General features: G+C 38.3%; 1 protein-coding gene across 5 annotated transcripts in view; it reads right to left on the bottom strand.

The window, feature by feature from the left end:
• Nucleotides 1-19,596, bottom strand: part of ABCB11 (ATP binding cassette subfamily B member 11) — an 88,940-nt gene that overhangs the window by 25,651 nt on the left and 43,693 nt on the right. For all 5 annotated transcript variants that reach the window (XM_045575410.1, XM_036421484.2, XM_045575409.1 and 2 more), the window contains 6 exons: nucleotides 18,803-18,928; nucleotides 16,693-16,896; nucleotides 14,788-14,958; nucleotides 13,852-14,053; nucleotides 12,824-12,899; nucleotides 7,484-7,586 (listed from right to left, as the gene is read on the bottom strand). In XM_045575410.1, the coding sequence (XP_045431366.1) occupies nucleotides 7,484-7,586; nucleotides 12,824-12,899; nucleotides 13,852-14,053; nucleotides 14,788-14,958; nucleotides 16,693-16,896; nucleotides 18,803-18,928 (882 nt within the window). The remainder of the gene's footprint in view (nucleotides 1-7,483; nucleotides 7,587-12,823; nucleotides 12,900-13,851; nucleotides 14,054-14,787; nucleotides 14,959-16,692; nucleotides 16,897-18,802; nucleotides 18,929-19,596) is intronic.

Raw genomic sequence — 19,596 nt, 5'->3', positions numbered from 1 at the left:
GATGTCAGACTGCCAGTTTCAGTCCAATCTCCACAGGTCAGGCCAAGGGACTTCACCTGCCAGAGGGGCCCCACTCACTTTGCAGACAGCCTTTGAGCCCCAGCACCACCCCAGTGAGGCCAACTGGGGAGGGACTGCAGAAGGTTGACTCCAGGGCATGTCTGGCCCATCTCACCCAACCCTGCCCCACCTGGCCACCTTCTAATTAATCTCCTTTCAATGTGCATGAATCCATGCACTGGATTATATATATATATATATAGTTTTTGCATGTATCTGTCTAATTTTCCCAACACCATTTATTGAAGAGACTATTTTTACTCCATTGTATGCGCTTGGATTGATTTCTGGGTTCTCTATTCTGTTTCATTGATCTATATGCCTATTCTGTACCAGACTGTTTTTAGTACAGTGGCTTTGTAGTCTAACCTAATATCTGGTATTGTGATTCCTCCAACTTTGTTCTTCTTTCTCAAGATTGCCATGGCTATTTGGGGTCTTTTTTGGTTCCATATAAATTTTTTGAGTATTTGTTTTAGATCTGTGAAATATGCTGTTGGTATTTTAATAGGAATTGCACTGAACCCATAGAATGCTTTGGGTAGTATGTACATTTTAATGATGTTAATTCTACCAATCCATGAACACAGTATATTTTATCACTTGTTTATATCTTCCTCTATCTCTTTATTCAACATTCTATAGTTTTCTGATTACAGGTCTTTTAACTCCTTGGTTAAGTTTATCCCTAATATCTTAATTTTTCTGTTGCAGTGGTAAATAAGATTTTTAGTTTATTGGTTTGTTTTTCTTTCTGAGAGTTCATTATTGATGCATAAAAATACTGTCTATTTATGGATATTAATTTTGTATCCTGCTGCATTGCTAAATTCATTTATTAAATCTAGTAATTTTTGGTGTAGTCTTTAAGGTTTTCTATATACAATATCATGTTATCTGTGAATCATTTACAACATGGAATCCTATGCAGCTGTAAAGAAGGAGGATCTTTTACCATTTGAGACAGCATGGAGAGACCTGGGAAGTATGCTAAGTGAAATAAACTAGTCAAAGAAAGATAAGTATTCACTCATATGTGGAATCCAATGAACAAAATAAATTGCTGAACAATATAAATCCAGAGATAAATAAGCATGGAACAGACTGATGAATCTCAGAGGGAAGGTAGGGGTTGAGGAGTGGGTGGGGAGGTATTAACCGGGGAACTTATATGCATATATGCATAGTCCATGGAACAGAATATAGTGTTGAAGGCTTGGAAGGGGCAGGTGTGGGTGGAAGGGGTTACTGGGGGGGGAAAGAAAAGGACAACTATAATACTTTCAACAATAAAGATATTTTTTTTAAAAAAAATTAAAGGGGAAAAATATACACATAGTAATGTATCCTTTTTGTAGCTGAACATAATGATCATACAACAGCAATGGTTTCTTTTCAAATTGTTTCTTTTTGCTTAAAAAATTGAAGACTGTATTACCAATTCAATTTAAATAAAAGTTTACATCATGTCTATGTCATTATAGTTGCAAGCCAAATAGGATGGAGGAGGCAGCTTAGCTGGAGATGAGTGTGTTACTGCCTTCATTTCAAGTTCTCTCTTGGCCTGCCTTCAACATTTGCACTTGTCATTACTACTCACTCATGCAGCAAATCCTCCTGTTCAATGGCTTTATTTCTGACAGCTTACTAACTCTAGGAATCAATGCCAGAGAGGAAGAAAGGAGCTTTGGAAAGCTGAGTGGAATAGGCACAGAAAGAACAAGATTCTTGGATAAGCTATGCACAGCCAACAATGAGATATATCACTGAGCACTACAGTTTTTTTAGTCTTAGTTACCTCATCCTCAAGATGAGAGTTGGACTAAGTTATTTTGAGGAGATAGCTCTCCAAAACACAGCTCTCTCATGTTTCTGCACATCTTGTGAGCAGAAGCACTGACTCCGTTTGTTCAGACTATTTTTTCAAGGACATTTGTATGGCAAATAGCCTTGGAGGACACAGATGGTGTCTCCATCCCAAGAAAAGAGTAGATGTGTTTACTGCCCATTATGAGAATCAGATTCCTTAAGCCTGAGATTCCTCGCCCTTCATTGATGGGTATCATCTGGCCCTATATGCATCACAGACCAGGATTTCCCAGGTTAGGACCTGAGACCTCCCTTGCTTTCCTGATGTCCCCCAGAAGAGATCATTTTCCAAAGTGATACAACCTTTTTGTTGTTGTGAATCCTCCCCCAAGGATATTATTTCCATTGATTTTTAAAGAGTGGGTGGGAGGTAGAGAGGGGGGAAAAAGAAACACCGATGTTTGGCACATCGATCCTGACTGGGGCCGGGGATGGGACCTGCAACCCAGGTACATATGCCCTTGTCAGGGAATCGAACCCATGACCCTTCAGTGGTGTGGCCAAAATTCTAAACATTTAGCACCACTGGCCAGAGCAAAGTGATGCAATCTTTAATGCCATTGGAGCTCAACATAATTCAGCTTAGAAAAAAAGGGACTGGACTAGGGAATCAGTGAGGTAAATGATGTACTCTGGCTACAGCTGTTGCTCTAACAAAACCTCTTGTCTCTGACTCAGGTCTGTTGTGTATTCTGCCAGCATCCATGAAATTGTGTAAGGCTATCTTGATAACTTGCAATAGAGCAAAATATCACACTTCTTTACAATTCTCAACAATGGTTGGTGTCCAGATTTGGACACATACTAGACTCATGTGGATCTATGATTAAATACACAGATCCCTGGGTCTAATCACCAGCCTAAATATGAATGTGAGTTTTAAAAAGTACTCCTTCGTTAATTCTGGTGATAAAGCCCATTTTGTGAGATCCTCAGCGGGACTGTTTATGACCTCTAAGACCCCTTCTAGCACTAAATGTCTGGTATTCTGTGACTATACATTTTGTAAGTCTCAGCTAGAACATTAAACTCTAACATTTCCTGGACCACCTCCCCACAGAATGGTCCACACATAGCCTTACATGACAGAAACTTCTCTGCCCTTCTGATACCTGAAGGTTTCCCCAACCCTAAACAACAACATCTAAGACATTTAAAAGCAATGTGAAGTAACTGCGTAGTAGCTATCATTCCAAGATAAACTAACAAGAACCAAAATTTAGTTAATTTGAATAATTTTTTGTCCACTTTTACTAAAAGTTGGATTTTAAAGGAAACTGTCCTCTTACCCCAAAAAAGAGTGGCTATCAAGAGTGAATAATGCAAAAACTAAGAAATCTGTCCCTGAGTAATTTACTTTTGATTGACTTTCATTTGGTGTAACTAAAAGCATAGTAAAAGAATAAAACAAAATATAATTATGTATGGAATGTTTTTCTCTTTGATTTTGTAAATCAATGATAAATTTACTCATCCAAAAAAAGCTAAAGATGAATTAAAATGACTAAAGGAAAGATGAATAAAATCATGGCAAACCAGTAACTCAAAGAGAGAAATAAAATTATAAAAATGCAGAGTTCTTGCCTCTATGATAGCAACGTCATGTTGCACAGTGTTCAATTATTTATTAGATGTAAAGAAGTATCCTGCTAGCAACTCCAGTGTGGAGGAGGGCAGTGGCCCTCACTCATCCTTGCATCCCTAACACAATACCTCACACATAATAGATGTGCAATACATGTTTAATGTATGAAATCTACTATGTTGATGGCTAGACACTGGGCTTTTCTCAGTTTCCTTCCTTCCATCTCCTTGTATAGGTAGGTGAAAATATAAGTTTCTATTTAAATTCTATGCCCTTCTATCTATATTTTATTATGCTGGCTTCTGCATGCCAATTCATGGAAACTTCTGCCTCAATATTGACTTGAAAAAATGGTAACTATGGTAAGAAGTAGAGGTTCTTCAAATGAATAAATACTGATAGTCAGTTTTATAGTAGAGGCCTATTCCAGGAATGGAGCTATATAAGCAGAGATATCTACAAAGAATATAAGCAAGGTGTGATAGACAGTGGGGAATTTAGACAGGCCTGCTTAGTCAAAATTCTTCTTGTGTCCCTTGTCTTTGCACAGCTCGCCAAACATTTGCTTTTCCTGTCTTCCTGTGAAATGTTTCCTGTCCTTTGAAGTCCCAGACCCCTAACCCGTTCCCTTCAGCTCTGGATGATATATAAGGCTCAACTGCCTGTCTGTCTTTGAACTTCATATTATCATGAAGCCCCCATATGCCAATTTAATCCTTAGACAAAGCCCAAACAACCAAGAGGGGTAGAAAGACATTGTTCCTCCCCAACAAGTTTAATTGATTTCATATATATAGGCATGAGCAAAAGCAGATTCACAGTTGTGAGGATGCAAAACATAGAGTTTATTCTTGTAGTATTGCTATTTATTATTGTATTATTTATTATTATTAACTTACTTTTTCCTGTCCCTGTATTCTTTTTTAAAAAATATGTTTTTATTGATATTAGAGAGAGAGAGAAAGGGAGAGGGAGAGAGAGATAGAAACATCAATGAGAGAGAAACATTGATGGCCTGCTTCCTACATGGCCCCTACCCAGGCATGTGTTCTGACCAGGAATCGAACCAGCAACCTCTTGTTGTATGGAATGACACTCAATCCACTGAACCACACCCGCAAGACCCTACCCCTATATTCTACCTCGTCTTTTCTAGTTTTCCTGAAAGAGATGCCTAGATATCAGAGATTGAAACCTCTAGCCTGCAGGTTTCCCCTAATTTTAAGCTGAATTTTAACAGCATAATCACTAAAATCAAACTCCATTTCTGGGAGCCAAAAGTACAGCTCGGAGAGTGAGGAGAAATGGGTTATAGTCTCAGCTCTCACCCATCTAACAAAACGATGAGACCTTGAACCAGACTCACCACTTAGAGTTTGGAAACAAACTTATGAGACTTTCTCTTCTAAGTTTCCGGAGTCAAAACTCTAAGAAACCACAAGGTGGAGGTAACTTCTTTATGTAATTAAACCTTTGACAACAAAAGATATAACATTTCCCAATTTTATAGAAGATAAGGTTAGAGCTTCTACATCAAAATGAGAAAAAGGAAGAATTTCACCAATGCTTGGGCAGAATTTAGTTAACTATAAAAATACTTTAAAATTTACTTGGGATTAGAACAACCCAAATATTTAAAATATTTTAGAATTTACCAGGATTAGAAACTCCATGAGTTAAAATTTACTAACCCGTAGTCTACTGTTTTCTTCTTTAAAATGTTTAATTTTTTTAAATCTAAAAGGCTCTATTTTAATTATCATACAAGCAAGCAGTATTAATAGAAGCATAAGATCTTTTCCTTTTGGAGTTTTAACAAAACCACATTGGCTTCCCTGTCATTTTCTTCCTCTTTCTTCTTTTATCTCCCTTAACTAGAAAGAGACTAGAAAGTGGCACTTTTTAAAATTATACTGGTTAACATTTAATTGAGTTTAATTGTTCTATTCTAATTTACAATTCTAAGGAGTAGACTATCACAGGGAGCATTGTTATATCTCTAAAACTAATCTCTCTATTTGATTTGTTTCCCTTTATTTAAATTGCTCCCTTTGGAGTTTTCACTGCAGTAAAAGCACTCCGTGGGAATGTGACTCCAGGGAATCTAATTGTTCTCTGCAACTATGCTGGGCCATCTACTAGTTTCAACTACAACAACAGCAAAATCCCATTTCCTTTTTCTTCTTCCTAACTCTTGCTTTTATTGTCAAATGTTTTCCAAGAAACGGGGGGGGGGGGGGGGGGGGGGGGGCACATAAAAAAAGTGGAAATTGACTATGATTGGTGCTGCTATGTTTGAAATTTCAATGTCGAATTTGGATCTTTTTCCCTGGAAGGTCTAGTAAACTCCCTCCATCATGTTTCTTGTAGTTACTAGTGGCAGCACCTGAATGTAAATGAAATACCTGTTTCTATTATAGAACCAGAAGGGGGCTTGAGCCCTTACCAGCAAAATGCAGTGAGCAATCATGCTTGCTAAATGTTTTCTCTCACTGCAATTCATCCTACTGCTCATCAATGAAACATACTTACAACAACTCTATATTAGGTAGTGGAATCTCTTTTTATTTATGATTAATACACTGAAACCAAAAAGAACCTTAAGAGTCCTTCTTAGTCATAAGGTCATAAATAGTACTGTACTTTCTTTCAATTCCGTCACTGGGAGCCAATGCTTACAATTACTTCCAAAATGAATTTTTAAAGATAATTTGAAATTACATCATGCATAATAAATGTGCTTGTAATTAAAATATTCTCCGACTTATTTGCTTTGATAAATAGTGGTTTAGGCTTTATTTTATTGTAACAATTCCATTTTTTATACTAGTTTTAAAATCTTCTGATGTCCTACTAGGTGCAGCCACTGAGCAAGGTGCCCAAGTTGATATAAATACAAATAATATATAGTCACTAACTTTAAGAAGCTTATAGTTTAGCAAGGGGATAAGACAACTTGACCTCAAATACTAGTAAAGTTCAATAAGAAGAGTTCCATAAAAAGTCAGGTGAAGAGTAATGGAGGATCGAAAGTGAGAGTGTCAGGGCTGAAGAATAAAGTGCATTGATTAAAGTGCAATGATTTCAGGAGGAGGATGGTCACTTATGTGAAAATGAGTGCCCACAACAGCTCTGGATTCATGCATCCCAGTGAAGAAAGTTTTATATTGCTATTAGAGGCTTGGTGCACAAAATTCATGCACAGGTACAGTCCCTAGGCCTGGCCAGAGATCAGGACTGATCAGTTTCCCCACTTCCCAACCTCCCTGCCTCCTCCTCCCCTCATTCCCTCAGTGCCCTGCTGCCACTAGTCGCCCACCTGTCACCTTCCTCACCTCTCCCGGTGGTCAGCACACGTCATAGTGAGTGATGGAACTCCCAGTTTCCCAGTCGAACTCCCAAAGGGAAAATTTGCATATTAGTCTTTTATTATATAGGACATGGGTTGAGTCCTCTCCTATCTCTTTCATCTTTGTGTTGAGTTACCACAGATGGTAACTAGACTTATTGAGGGATCATTTTGTAAGGTATGTTATATGTCAATTAAGAAATTTTGTTGAACTTATATAAGGTTAGCCTTATCAAATACCTTTGTTGATCAAACACTTTTTGGTTATTACTATTTAAGAATAATACTTAAAATTATGGGGGGGGAAAGTTTTCAGATATTCTTAAAATTTTTTAAAGAATGCCTACATAAAGAATGGTACATTTAAGAACTATTAACCATTAATAGTCCAATTTTAGTTACCACCCATTCTTAAAAGTAATTAATTAATATATCTTTCTTTAAAAACATTGTGTAAAGTTGAGATTTTTTCCATCAGGTCTTAATGTGTTTTCCCCTTTAGTATGACAGTGAAATATTACTAAATAAGGGTTTGAAAGCTCATATTCTAGTCTTAAAGTGCAAACAATAGTTCCTAGGAGAGGCTTCTTTTATTCCCCCATGAGTGATTGGTGCCTGACCTTTCCGTCTTCTTCATAAGTAGATTTATGATCTATACCAGTTAATGAAGGTTCCTGTGCCAGGTAAGAAAGCTGAGTCTTGGAGCGTTGCCGGATGGAAGCTCTGTAAATAAAAAGATGAAACTGTCTGTAGATTGTGGGCAGGTTGGAACAGAAGTCTACTGGTATCCAAGTCTACAAGACATATGTCGAATAAACAAAAATGTTTTCCAGGCCACCTGGTAACCAGATAAGGATTCTTTCTGGTTAGATTAGACAGAGCTATTCTTAGGGCAGAATTAGTCAGTGGGTTTGCTCCGGGCCCTAAGCTAGACCTTGACCCAGAAGGGAGAAAAAGAAGGAGGGCAAGGTTGCCCTACTATAATAGTTTACCAGAAAAAGGTGTAAGACTCAAATCCATTCTGAACCCACATGGCTCTACTAATTGCTATAATAGCACTAGACCATTGCCTTTACTTCCCTTCTCACTGTATTTTTATCTACCCATCTCCTCCTTCCCCAACAATCACCTTATGTTTTGTTTACTTCAAAGTTTTTTCAGGAAAAATAAAAAACAAATGAGCTAGTCTGAGAGGAAATAGAACCCCTAGTGAGATTTTCTCCAGGTTATATATCACCCCTTCTGATGCATTTAATCAACAAATATCTTATTAAAATATAATCTAACTTGATGTATTCATTCATTCATTCATTCAACAGAGTTTTACTGGACACATACAACATGCAATATTCCTGGAGCTATGGGTGATTCGAAGACTGATCAATGACAGACTTCTCCCTCAAGAAGCTTAAATCTTATAGAGGAGCAACACATGTACACCCAATCCTGATGTAAAGAAGAATGTGCTAAGTAAGGCAGGTTTTTATAAAGAGTATGAATATTTAAAGGAAAAATAAATATATGGCAGGTGTTACCATAAAAGGCTTCTAGGAAGAGGTGACTAAGGTAGGGTTTGCGTTTTTGCAGACTAGAAGGAAAAGCATTTCTGATTGAGAGAACAGTGTAAACAGAAGCATGAAGAGAGGAGAGACCAGGAACACTCATTAGTTATACCTAGTCCAGGACAGATGTAGGAAGTGATTGGTCCAGGTTGTTTTATTTCATTTTCCTGTGATTTCTGGGAAACAGATTCTACTCTCCTCTAGATTAAGCTTGAGAATATGTAACATTGGGAGCTGATGGCAATTAGGTTGAAACTCTTAAGGAAAGAAGCTTTCCCTAAAATAAAGCCAGTAGTGAGGGGAAGGGGGGAAAGTAGAGCTGAGGAGAGAGACCTGGACAAATCACTGACACCCCAGCCTCGCCTGAAGCCAAAGCATCCTCCTGGACTATTTAGCTATGTCAACTGCTTCTCTCCCTGTAAAGGTTAAACCAGGTCCAGTTAGGTTTTCATTCACTTGAAAATAGTGTCTTCTGTGATAAAGGCAATGTTGAAGACTTGGAAGGAGGCAAGTTTCCCTATTGGAGCACTGAATTGTAAGTCATATGGTGTAAGAGAGCAATATAAGAGATGAAGAGACCTATATTAACTGCTTAGTGCAATCCAGATGGAACCATTCACAAGCCTCTATTATTTGTATCCAGGTGAACTTGGACTAACACTATTATCAGGGTGGAGCCTGCCTATTACACATGCTCATTTAGCCTTCCTGAGAAGGCAGTAACACGTTGACTTAATTAATCTAATTTGTTACCGCGTTCTGTTAATGGTACTACCATCCTCTTAGTCACCCAGTTTCAACAAGGTGCATTTATCTCAATTCCTCCCTGTTCCTTTGCTCTTAATATTCAAACTCTTGCCAAACCTCATTATGAACAGGCATGAACCACTCCTTACCCCTACTGCCTGCTACCAAGCTGGCTTCTTCTGGGCACCCCTTTTCCCTCTCAATCTGACCTGAAGCTCTACAGTAGGGGTGTCGAACTCAATCAGAGAAGGGGCCAAAATCTAAAATCCAGCCTAAATCTCGGGCCGAATGGTTTACTGAAAAGTCATAAACTGTCATTGTGATGGAAACGCAGCGGAGTGCAGTGATGACAGCGCGGTGCGGGCCACATTGCAAGGCCTGGCGGGACGGATTTGGCCCGCGGGCCTTGTGTTTGACACATGTGCTCTACAGCAACAGAGTTATTTCTTTGGTTTTGGTAACTAAGGTGGAATTGTCTTCTCCAGATGGTGTAAGGAATAGGCTTGTGTCACCTGGAGAGAGCAGAGTGCATGATTGGGCTCAGTCTTAAGTTCATGGGTCTAAAATAAAACTCAGAGCATTAAAAGCCATAGTAGGATTATATGAAGAGAAGAAGGCATCAAGATATACTTGACTAACACACAGTCTGAGCATGGGAAGACCTATATCCTTGTCCCCTCGGATTTCTACTACTTTAATCTTACATTTCATAAATCTCTCTCTCTCTCTCTCTCTCTCTCTCTCTCTCTCTCTCTCTCTCTCTCTCTCTCTCTCTCTCTCACACACACACACACACACACACACACACACACACACACACACTATTCCACCTGTATAGGATAGGCTGTCCCAATGAGACAGCTAGGCAGGCACCCTACCTGCCAGGCAGTTCTCCTTATGATCTACTATAAACACCAGAGTTATAATTCTCAGCCCTTCCAGAAACCCACAACATCTGCCACTCCCTTTCTCAGAAGCTGCTTTAGTACTTCTCAATGCAAACAAAAGCAGCTAAGCTAGAAGATAAATTAGCTGAATAAATAATACTTGCTCTCAACATTATTATTTAGAAAATTAATTTCTTCATCCATTAAATTGTTCTTGAACCTAAAATCTATAATTAAAGAGAGACTTAGCCTTCAGAAAGAACTTAGGCAAGGAAAGATACAAATTAACATTCTATTTAGTCATCTGTTAGCAAAAAAAAAAAAAAAATCTGTCAGCCTACACAATGAGATATTTTTAACTATCTTCTCATTTAATTTATAAATCTTTCTCTGCAGAAAGTTAATAGCTTCGTTCTGGATATAGATTGTATTTCTGGATTTCTCATCCTAGTCACCAAAATCTAGACTTTGTGAGAACAAATGCTCAAATACAAAAAGTTTGTATTAAAATGGTTATCTGGTCCTAATAATAGATTGTAAGTAGACTACTTAGAACAGGTGGAATTTGGTTCATCAAGTTATCGATTTATTCATTTCTAAATTCAATAAAAGTAGCGTTTCATGAGTGATATGTTCTCCAAAGGAAAAATAAAAAACTCTAAGCATAAACTTAATGAACTACCTTTTGAATATTAAAAATAAATAAATTTATGTTTGTGCGACTTGAAGTTGTTGCCTGAATGTTTTGTTTTAAGCTCTTAAGCCACTTTTCAATAAATGATTAGCTAGTTATCTTGAATGAGCAAGTCCTGAATTAAACGAGCTAGAAATGTAAGAAAATGTTAGAGAAATATGGTGTTAGTTCATTGCCTACTGTAGTATCCTAACTTTAGGAAAAGAATCTTTAATAAAATTTTCATTAATATGGACAATGTTCCTGAGCAGAATTCTTCTTAATTCACAGTCTTTTAATATTTAAAAAAATTATTTTATTAAAACTGTTAAACCAGAATGAAAGCCTAAATTTACAGTTTTGCTAATAGCATACAACAACAAATGATTGTTTTGAGAATGAATACCCATATATTTATCCATATAAAAATAAATACCTAAAAATAAAAACTAAATATTAAATAAATACATAGCTGATGTTTGGGGAAATTATCTTTAAACATTAGAAAACTAGTGACCTGGTGCATGAAATTCATGCACATTAAAAGGGAATTAATTAGAGGAATATTTTAACATTGCTATTTTCCCTTTCTCCATAATAGAACTGTCAGAGACGAAAGAAAATTAGTAAAATGTATATGAAAATAACATATACATTTATTAATAAACAATCACAACATGATATAACAACAACAAAAACATGTTGTAAAAAAACAACACTGATGCAAACAATCATTTGTGAAAAAGCCAGGAGGCTCCCTCCTCCCTCTTGTAAGGGTCCAGAGTGCAGAGGAATGGGATTCCTGGCTAGCAGGCCACCGACAGCAAGCTGTCCAATGGCTGATTCTACGAAGAATGGGGCTCCCTTTTGTCAAGGTCCAGTTTAAAGGCTGGCCACGCCCCTGAATGCGAGAGACCCAGAGTTCTGTCATGCCCCAGCTGGGGCTCAGAGCTTCTTCCCACCGCTGCCACACCCCACCTGGGACCCAGGGGGAGCTCCCTCCCATCACCAGCCTGCTGTTCGACTGAACAGTCATTTAGGCCATGATGGCCCGTGGCTTTTTATATATTAGGACTAGAGGCCCGGTGCATGAAATTAGGACATGGTGATCCTCAGCCCAGCCTCCACCCTCTCCAATTTGGGACCCCTCAAGGGATGACTGACTGCCCATTGTGAGAGAGACAGTCAGATAGCCCTCTCACCATCCAGGACTGCTGGCTCCCAACTGCTTGCCTGCCAGCCTGCCTGATTGCCTCTAACCATTCTGCCTGCCAGCCTGACCACCCCCTAACCACTCCCCTGCCAGTCTGATCGATGCTTAAGTGCTTCCCTGCTGGCCCAATTGCCCCTAACTGCCCTTCCCTGCTGGCCCGGTCACCCCTAACTATCCTCCCTTGCCAGCCTGGCTGACCCTAACTGCCCTCCTCTGCCAGCCTGGTCACCCCTAGCTGCCCTCTCTTGCAGGCCTGGTCCCTCCCAACTGCCCTCCCCTGTTGGCCTGATCACCCTCAACTGCCCTCCCCTGCTGGCCATCTTGTGGTGGCCATTTTGTGTCCACATGGGGGCAGCCATCTTGTGTGTTGGAGTGACTGTCAATTTGCATATTACCTCTTTATTATATAGAATGCAGTTCTTATTTCATCTAATTAAAGCATGTTTGACTTTAGAGGGTTACTCTGAAAGAAATATTTGAATTCAATTGCAACTCAGAAGAGCTAAAGAAATGAATCTGACCTCCAGGTAAGGTGGCAATTCATTCCACAGTTAGCTTTGATATGAAGACTCAATACAGATATTTTCTAAAACAACCACATTTCTAAGTTTAATAAACAACATTTTAACTATAGAGCATCTCTATCATGACCCTAACCCTAATAAGATGAGAAGCTAACGTTAAACAAAAACTCACCATTAATTAGAAACTGGACTGTCACTATAGCCACCAAGAATTTATTTGCAAGAATGACAAGACTTGGGCCTGTGCTTAGCGTTCTCCTGGTAGTAACCAAAATGTTGCCTAAGGGTCGTAGCTGAAGAAGCCTCCTAAGAATATTTGAAAACCTTAAAATCTGCCCCATGGCTCAAACTTACCTTAAACTAGCCCGGTAGCTCCCTCTGCTAAAGGACTGTTTGCTCTCAAGTAAAGCATCTTCAGTATCATCTTTTCCTATTTCAACACAGCATGAGGGATTCCTTAGTGTATGCAATAAACAGAACCATGTCAAAATAAAATTACTTACTATGCTTGCCTAGCACATAATTATCATGTCTGATGCTAAAACAGACATTAACTATTATCGATACTTTATTGCAATAAGTAAAATAGCCCTTGTCCAGCACATCCTAACAAAAAACTTCAAAATACTTAGCAAGATTGAATCTTTCAAACCACATATGTATAATAACCTGTGTTATCACCACAGAAACAAATATCTTATTGCATAAATCATAAAAAAATCTTAAGGGAAGCCCACTAGAAGTAGGGGGTAAAAAGATAGACTCACCAAATTAATATATATATATATTTTTTTCAGAATAAATCACACATGTTTTATGTATATAGTTATATTTATTATATATAGTTACAGATCATACAATTATACCCAGTGGAGTTCAAAAATTGATATCTGACATGGTAGAGCAAGTATGGAGTGGTTGATTAATGTACGTTGAGATAAACCACCAAAACTGAAAATTCAGATTGAAAAAAAGGTGTGCTAGAATCTGAAATATCTATTTACACTAGTGAAAATAAGCACAAAACATTTTGATTATTGATTCATTCACTTAACTAACAAGAATAGAGCTCCTACTGTGTGCAATACACTATAGGGAGTCTCTCTTATTTGCAAAGTGTGTGTGGGGAGGGGGAGGAGGGGATAGGGCAAGAGGGAGGGATGAAGTTGAATGTTCTTCAACAGAACACTTGGGCTCTATGACTTGATCAAATAACTGAACCTCCTGAGTGCCTGTCCTTTCCTTTATAATTTATATAATGCCTTCAAGGGCTTTTGGGAAAACAAATAAGACAGTGTACATTAAAATGCATAGAAAAACATAAAGTGTTAATACATTAACTATTTAATACAACATATAAGCATAATTTAAAAAGCCCTTACCCTTTATGCTCTCCTCATTAAGGGCTTGATCTCCTTGACTTTGCAAAGTCACTAGAGTGAAGTAAACTCCTTTTCTTTCTAACAATTCCTCATGTGTGCCTCTTTCCACTGCTGCACCATGTTCAAAACCAATAATGACATCTGCAGCTCTAACTGTGGATAGGCGATGAGCGACTGAAATGATGGTATGCCCATGCTGAATCTGTAACAATGCATAGTGCACCATTAAATGAGACTGTGAGACAGAGCTGGCATCAACCTTTGTTTCATCTCTGAATCCACAAGTAAGTCAGAGCCTCAGTCCCTGGGAGAATCCTTAAACAGGCTGTGCAGACATTGAAACAGCAGCACACTTTCTCACATTGTTGGTCCAGTTGTTGCTATTACTCAATAGCTAAAAACAAAAAAGGAAAATTTAAAACTCACAGATTTTGCCCTAGTCAGTTTGGCTCAGTGCATACAACACTGGCCTGCAGACCCAAGGTTCCCAGATTCGATTCTGGTTAAGGGCACATACCTCAGTTGCAGGATTCTCCCTGGCTTCCACCCTGCTCAGAATGAGGCAGGAGGCAACTAATCATTGTGTTTCTCTCACATCGATATTTCTCTCTGTCTTTCCCTCTCTCTTTAAAAAAATCGATGTCGGAATATCCTCGGGTGAGGATTAAAAAAGAAATAAAATAAAACTCACAGATTTTCAGTTAGACCTAACAAGATTTTAACTTTTACATGTGCAACTTCTGGAAGCAAATCATAACTGTCTTCTGTTCAATGGTGAGGAACATTAGAGTCAGCCACTGTTTCTCTCTCTCTCTCTCTCTCTCTCTCTCTCTCTCTCTCTCTCTCTCTCCCCCCCCCCCCCCCCTCAATAAGCAACCTTTCCTACAACAGCACAAACATTTCCACATGTAAAATGAACTCAGACTTTCAACAAACCTTACTCAGTGCCTCTTGCACCTTGGCTTCGCTCTCATTGTCCAGTGCCGAGGTGGCCATGTCCAAAAGCAGGATTTTCGGGTTTCGAACCAGGGCTCTAGCAATGGCTACTCTTTGTTTCTGGCCGCCACTCATCTGGCCTCCTCCTTCTCCAACAAGAGTGTCAAATTTCTAGGAAGAAAGTGAGCCCAGAAATGAATAGGAAGAATTTGAAGACTCCTGACTAATCCATCATGAGACCTTTCTAGCTTCCTCCTCAAGCATGAATTTTCAGAGGTTTAACTTTTGCTGAAATACCCTTTCCTGAAAAAGGTCTCATCAATATTTGTGTTTAAGATAAAGAAATCGATGTCATCTCTTATTCCCAGGTTCACTGGCTGTATAAATGTTTCTGTTTAGCTTGACTTCAAATAAAATGTTTCCACCAAGCTAAAAGTTGAGATCCTAAAAATCCATTTTAGTGGATGAGAGCACTTATCAGGTCTCATCTCTTTCCTCTAGCTACACAACACAGAAAAACACAATGCTAAAGCTGTCTTTCTATTGTGAAATACCAAACCACCTTTATAATCATCACCATCGACAGCAAACAGTTGCCAAGTATCTTGCATGTCTAGCATTATATTGGAACCTCACAACAGGTCAGACTCTTATCTTGCATATTTTTTAAAAATATATTTTATTGATTTTTTTACAGAGAGGAAGGGAGAGAGATAGAGAGTTAGAAACATCGATGAGAGAGAGTCATCGATCAGCTGCCTCTTGCACACCTCTTGCACACAGAATGTGGGGGTGGCCATTTGATATGCTCACAACCAAGGTACATGCCCTTGACCAGAATTGAACCCGGGACCCTTGAGTCCGCAGGCCGACGCTCTATCCACTGAGCCAAACCGGTTTCGGCTTATCTTGCATAATATTAACCAATGTGAGTTGAGCATCCGCCATGTATAAAGAAAGCACAGAGCTGAGCTTTATACATATCATCTCATTTAGTCCTCACAGATGTCCCAATAGGTACTACTATTCCCCTCAATTGATAAGGCAATGCTGAGGAGCAAGGGGTAAGGTAACTTCTCCAAGTTTATAGAGCTGGCAAGTGGAGAGAAGCTGGGGCCTATATGGAGGAAGTCTGATGCCAGAGTTTTATGCTCTTTAATCATTATGTTATATTACCACTACATGGTTGTAATCCTATTCACACAGAAAATTTAGAAGGTGGGCTAGATATTGCTCTAGAGTACTGATTCTGAAGCCAGACCACCTGAGTATGAACCTTGTCTCTCCTGCCTTAAGCAAGTTATTTGACCTTTCAGAGGGCTAACTGAATAGGTTCAAGTGCTTAGAAGAATGCCTGATTTGTAGTAAGCACTATACTAGCATATGTTTTAGTGAATAACACTGCTTCTTTGACTTAGCTAACCATTAGCAGCAAGCAAAATTCATATAATAATATGGAATTGTTTTTGTTGTCATTGTTGCTGAAAATGAAGAAAAAGGAAGAATTTTGGAATGTGTTAGATACAGTGCTGAGGACACATGTTAGCCACCTAAGTTCAAGAAAATTAAACAACAAGGGGAGAATCAAAAGAGCATTGTGCAAGTTATTGCCACATAACAAATTTATCATCTCTTTGACAAATGCTTAGTAGATAGAATAAAGAAATTGTATCTATGTCAAAGGGAGCTTTTAAACGGACGTTCCCCAGCTTAGTAGACTTTTAGTAGATTCACAACATGGTTTCAAACAAAGGGGAAAACTCGATACTTTTCCGGCCTGACCCAAAAACATGACATTAAGAATTTAACGATTTAGAATTCAAATGAAAATAAATACATCTCCTAGAACTTTTTTCCCCTTCTACCATTCATGGGTTTCCCTCTGGAATGAGAGGTGAAGGGTACCTGTGGCAGCCCCATGATGAAGTTATAGGCATTGGCTTCCTTGGCAGCTCGGACTATATCTTCCATCGTCGCCCCCTCTCTGCCATAGCGAATATTCTCTGCAATGGTGGTGGAGAACAGAACAGGCTCTTGCTCCACAATTCCAATCTGAGCTCTAAGCCACTGAATGTTAAGAGAGCGAATGTCATGGCCATCCAAAGTCACCTAGAGAACATGAGCACAACATCACATCTCTCAGAACTCTTCAGGGTCTGGATCGTAATACTATGTTGTACTTAACCCATGGGGAGAAAAAGTAGAGACCAACAAGATGATAACGAAAACAATTCCTCTTATAATATGGTTGCTTATATAAGAATGACAATATACTAGTATAATTGAAATCAAATATAGTTATAGGACAATTCATTGTAGAAACATAAATGATATTAAGATCACCTAATTTAACGTGATTGGCAAAGGGTTTTACTTCCTCAATAAAGAGTACAGTCACGTGTGTGTCTCTCTCCCTTCTACTAACTATTAAAAAAAAAAATCAATGGAAAAATATCCTTAGGTGAGGATTAACAACAACAAAAAAGAGTACAGTCAGTTATTCTTTGAATAACATACTGTGAATATATTACTATGTTTTTTTAAATATATATTTTTATTGATTCCTGAGAGGAAGAGAGAGATAGAAACATCAATGACGAGAAAATCATTGGTCAGCTAACTCCTATACGCCCCCCTCTGAGGACCAAGCCCCCAACCTCAGCATGTGCTCTACTGGGACTTGAACTGTGACCTCCTGGTTCATAGGTCAATGGCCAACGACTGAGCCACAGTGGCCAGGCACTATGTTTTGACTTGTGACCTAAAATGGACTTCAAAAGATGCAATGAAAATAAGCAATGATTCCTATCTTGTATATATGCTTTATAATAAAGCTTACTTTCTAGCTAGATTCACTAAAATAATACTTTGCTAATTCAACAGGAATTGAAACTGTGAGTGGGATGAGAAAATTAAAATTACTATGAGCAAAAATATTAAAATATTACATCAAAGAACCATGATTTTAATATATTTAGAGTATAGTTATGCTGGTATGAGGCCAAGAATATACAATCAAAAATGATATGTGTGTGACATAGGAAAATTCTTGTTTGTTTGCCATGTTAGTGTAATAGTACATGCACTATAGAGAATTCATTGCATTCGAGTATTTAATATGTACTCAAACGATTCTATCTTGATTAGAATGATTTAGAGCACATGTGTCAAACACAAGGCCCGCGGGCCAAATCCGTCCCACCAGGCCTTGCAATGTGGCCCGCACCGCGCTGTCATCACTGCACTCCGCTGCGTTTCCATCACAATGACAGTTTATGACTGTTCAGTAAACCATTCGGCCCGCGATTTAGGCTGGATTTTAGATTTTGGCCCCTTCTCTGATTGAGTTCGACACCCCTAATTTAGAGAGTGAAAAGCCCTCAGTACTTAACAGATCTGGGTTCAAATAGGGTGGATGCAATGCTCAATCTCTCTGACTCTTCTTCCTCATTTGTAAAATGATATTTACCTTTGATAATCATTGTGAAAACAAGTAATCATTTTTATAAAGTATTTTAATTATAATATGTTATAAATAAATGGAAACTATCATATTTATTTTCTTACTTTCAGCTTATGTTTATAATCAAATAAACACAAGGAAAAAAAGACTAAGTAGTTTGTGAATTTATATAATTTTTTAAAAACCTAACTTCTCAAAGCTGTAATAAATAACTGTTCTCTGTTAATTCCGGCCATGGAAGCTTTCCTATACTTAGCATTTGAAGAGCTTCAGGAGGACTATAATAATTTTGTTATTATACAAAGAAATAAATGAAAACTTCAGTTCACTGAGGAGGCAGCCACTTGGAATGTGTCCATCAGAGAATGGACTGGTTGTTCAGTGAACATGGTCATATAGGGAATTAGTGCAGCCACAGCCGTCAAAATCAGTAAGTCAACCCCGCATGTGTCAGGATGGTCTCGGTGTATGCTAAGCCTTTGGGCTTGATTAAGTTATCACCACTTGCACTTTCCAATCCCCTGTAGTGAGAAGTTTCTGGAAGACACACACCATGCCTTTACTGGGGTCGTAGAATCGTTGGATGAGCTGCAGGGCTGTGCTCTTCCCAGCTCCGCTGGATCCTACCACAGCCGTCATTTCCCCTGGTTTGATGACCATGCTGAGGTTATTTAAAATCTGCAGAGAAAAGAAAAGAACAATGTTAACAGCTAGGCTGCAAGTTAGGATGTTTTGTGAGGATATTGTGTTTGTTTAATTATATCCTGCATCCATGAGTAAGCAGCAAATTAGTAAACAGTGCCTAGGATGAAGTTTTAACATTTAACACATTACTTATTATTTAGCTGAAAGCCATGGCCAACAAATAAAATGATGTGTGGTAACACTTGAAGTTGAAGTAAATCAACCTCGTCCACTTTTAAATGTTCCTGAATCTCATTTAAAACATCCTGACATACTAGGATACCTCAAGAGGACGGTTCCAATTATTTAAGGGAAGAAAGCCATTAAGTTAGAAAAATAATACAAATTTACTAATCACATATTAATAAGCCAGTTTTCAAAGTTTAAGCTGTCATACACTTGTATTGTGTGTGAGCATATTATTTGAATGAATAACTGTGTCTAGCAGATGTTTGTGGTATATTTGCTAGATACAAAACTCTGTTCAAAGTAGAGGTTGAATGCTGGTAAGCCTAGAAAGGAAAGAAAAAGAAAGCTAAGTGATAACCATGTGTTGGATATTTTCACTAATTCAGTGATGATTTTTGTACTTATTATGTAGAGGTGGCTTGGGGTTCTCTATGTTTCAAAATCTCAAGAATCTTTCATTCCACACTATAGGG

Source organism: Pipistrellus kuhlii, unplaced genomic scaffold, assembly GCF_014108245.1.
Source record: "Pipistrellus kuhlii isolate mPipKuh1 unplaced genomic scaffold, mPipKuh1.p scaffold_m20_p_7, whole genome shotgun sequence".
Lineage (NCBI taxonomy): Eukaryota > Metazoa > Chordata > Mammalia > Chiroptera > Vespertilionidae > Pipistrellus > Pipistrellus kuhlii.
The sequence above is the reverse complement of the archived record's forward strand: the minus strand, read 5'-3'. Positions and strand labels throughout refer to the sequence as shown.